The sequence below is a fragment of the Mus pahari genome, chromosome 6 (genome assembly GCF_900095145.1).
Source record: "Mus pahari chromosome 6, PAHARI_EIJ_v1.1, whole genome shotgun sequence".
NCBI classification, from domain to species: Eukaryota; Metazoa; Chordata; class Mammalia; order Rodentia; family Muridae; genus Mus; species Mus pahari.
In genome coordinates this window covers 10,767,811-10,770,208 of record NC_034595.1, presented here as the reverse complement: position 1 = coordinate 10,770,208, position 2,398 = coordinate 10,767,811, and the positions used below count along the sequence as shown (strand labels likewise).

Here is a 2,398-nt window from a genome sequence, read left to right as displayed (position 1 = left end):
TCTGAGTTCGAGGCCAGCCTGGTCTACAGAGTGAGTTCCAGGACAGCCAGGGCTACACAGAGAAACCCTGTCTCGAAAAAAAAAAAAAAAGCACTATAATTTGTACTGACAGTTTGATTGGAAGTAACAGATTAAAAAGGTAAAGTGACCTACGTGTATACTTTTCAAAATTGCAGCAAAGCAGGAAGACAAAGAGTGCCGCCGAGGAGCTGGAACTCACTGTTCTGAAGATCAGCCACAGCCTGGACGAGCTGAGGAAACAAGTAAGGAGTCTGCGTAGCCTCCCTCATGCCGTAGGATACACGCCAGGCGCATGCGCGTCAGTGTGCTCCTACACAACGCTTGACTTTCCCTGTGGGCACTAGTGTGAAGTCGCCACTCACTGACACTGTTATTCTCACAGCTTACACAGGAGTAGGCATAGCAGCCTTATTCACAATAGCTAGGAACCAATATGCACCTTAAGAGAGCTCTACCAGATACTGCCCAGCGACACAGCGATAAGGTGAATCTCAGGCCACACCAGTGGCACACGGAGTGAAGAAGAGCGAGAGGGCGTATGCTTTAACTGAGAAAACAATTCTAGGTGAGGAGGCACTAAATCTCAATGGCGGGAGTTAGATCAGTGGCTTTATGGGATCAAAACATTTGAAGTATTTACTACAAAGGGGCAGCGATGTCTTTTCTGAATCCATGGAGTTGTTTGAAATATTGACTGTAGAGGTAGTTCTATGACTTACGTATCTGCAAAACTCATCAAACTGTGCCTTTAAAGTGGGAACATTTTGTGTATAAATTATGTCTCATTGAAGTTAAGGTTGATTTTTGTTTTTAACAAATGTCCTTGAGTTGAGGAGATTTCCTTGTTCAGGAAGGCAAGTGTGTTCACCCATGACTGACTTGGGCACGAGGAATTGCAAGTCCTGAGGTCACTTCTCCATCAGCCTTGCTCATTCTGCCCCACGGCCGACTGGTTTTATCGGCCCTGACTGGGGATACACTGCACATTTGTGTGTAGTAAGTATATGAACTGTTCTGTCTGTGTCCCAAAGCTGGGCAGCCTCACTGCCTCTGAGCAGTGAGGCTCAATGCAGATGCCCAAGCCCTGGTTTGTTCTCAGTAAAAGAACATGAAGGTTTCTTCCAGAGTTGGCATCTCGTTTTCCATGTGGCTGTAGGATGTGCCTCACGACCGCCCAGCACCCCAGTCCTGCTACGACTTATGGAGTCCAGGGTCCCTTTCCTTTGCCATTCTGGACTGTGGCTGCTGATACCGATTTTTGCCCGACTGAGGCACAAAGAGGGAAGATAGGAAGTTGGGGGAGGACAGTTTTCTGTGCCCTGTGCCCTGTGCCCTTATGTGTCACAGTCTGGAGCCAGTTTTTGTTGTTTGTTTTTGGAGATCTGGGAATGGAGCCTTATGTATTCCAGGGAAGTGCTCTACTACTGAGCTATGGCCCAGTGACAGACGCAGCCACACTATGACTTCGTACTGTAGAGATAGTACTCTGACCTTCTCTCTAATGGATGCTTTTTTTTTTTTTTCCAGAAGTTCTGTTCTCTATACCTCAATATTGCAGCTCCCATGTCAAACTGTCCCTCCCAGACCCTCCTCACAAAACCCTCTCCTTACCCTTATCTCTGCTTTGTTTATTTCTTTGTGCTTTTGAAGCGGGTCCAGGTCTCTGGAGAGTGAAACTGGGTTCTGGGAATTTGTTTCTGCACTGTATGTGGGTGGTGTGTTTCACATTTTAACCAGAGACTGACAGATCTATTGAGACTTCCTTTACGCTTCCTGTTAAGTGTAGAAGGATGTGATTTCCCCGACAGTGTGATTTCCTCATATTAAGATTTAATTAACTGTTGAGCTGCTGAGCTGTGGGTGCCACATGAGACCCTTGGCAACAGGCGACTTCCCTACAAGCTTTGTCTCTTTACCACATCAGCCATAGTCTTTTAATCTAAGGGTGGGAAAAGCTGCCCTCAGACAGTGCAGACAGGAACAGGGTATTTATTCTGGCTTCTTCCTCTTTTGTTGCTAATGAGTTGTCCTCACGACCTTCCTGAGAGCTAGAAGACCTTGGCAGGTCACTCAGCCACTGTGGACAAGTTGCACAAAGACCTGGTGTTAGATATTCTCTAAAGCCAGGCTGGTTGAATTAGGTCTTTAAAATCCTTCTGTGACGCACAGGAAAGTAGCTTAGCGCCTCTTTTTGGCTGTGATCATTCTGACTTGGTTGATAAATGCAGACAGCTCCGCTGTTTATTTTATACAAAGTCCTACCCTATCACTTGAATGGACATTCAGTTACTTCCATGAGAAAAGAAATCGATTCATTCTACCAGGCTTAATTCATAGTCAGGTTTTCTTTAATGTCCTTTTTTTTTTTTTTTTTTTT

General features: G+C 45.6%; 1 protein-coding gene across 1 annotated transcript in view; it reads left to right on the top strand.

Moving 5' to 3' along the window:
- Ctnnal1 (catenin alpha like 1) overlaps positions 1–2,398 on the top strand; it is a 66,886-nt gene that overhangs the window by 38,353 nt on the left and 26,135 nt on the right. Inside the window, exon 8 of the mRNA XM_021200117.1 lies at positions 177–263. Coding sequence (XP_021055776.1) covers positions 177–263 — 87 coding nt within the window. The remainder of the gene's footprint in view (positions 1–176; positions 264–2,398) is intronic.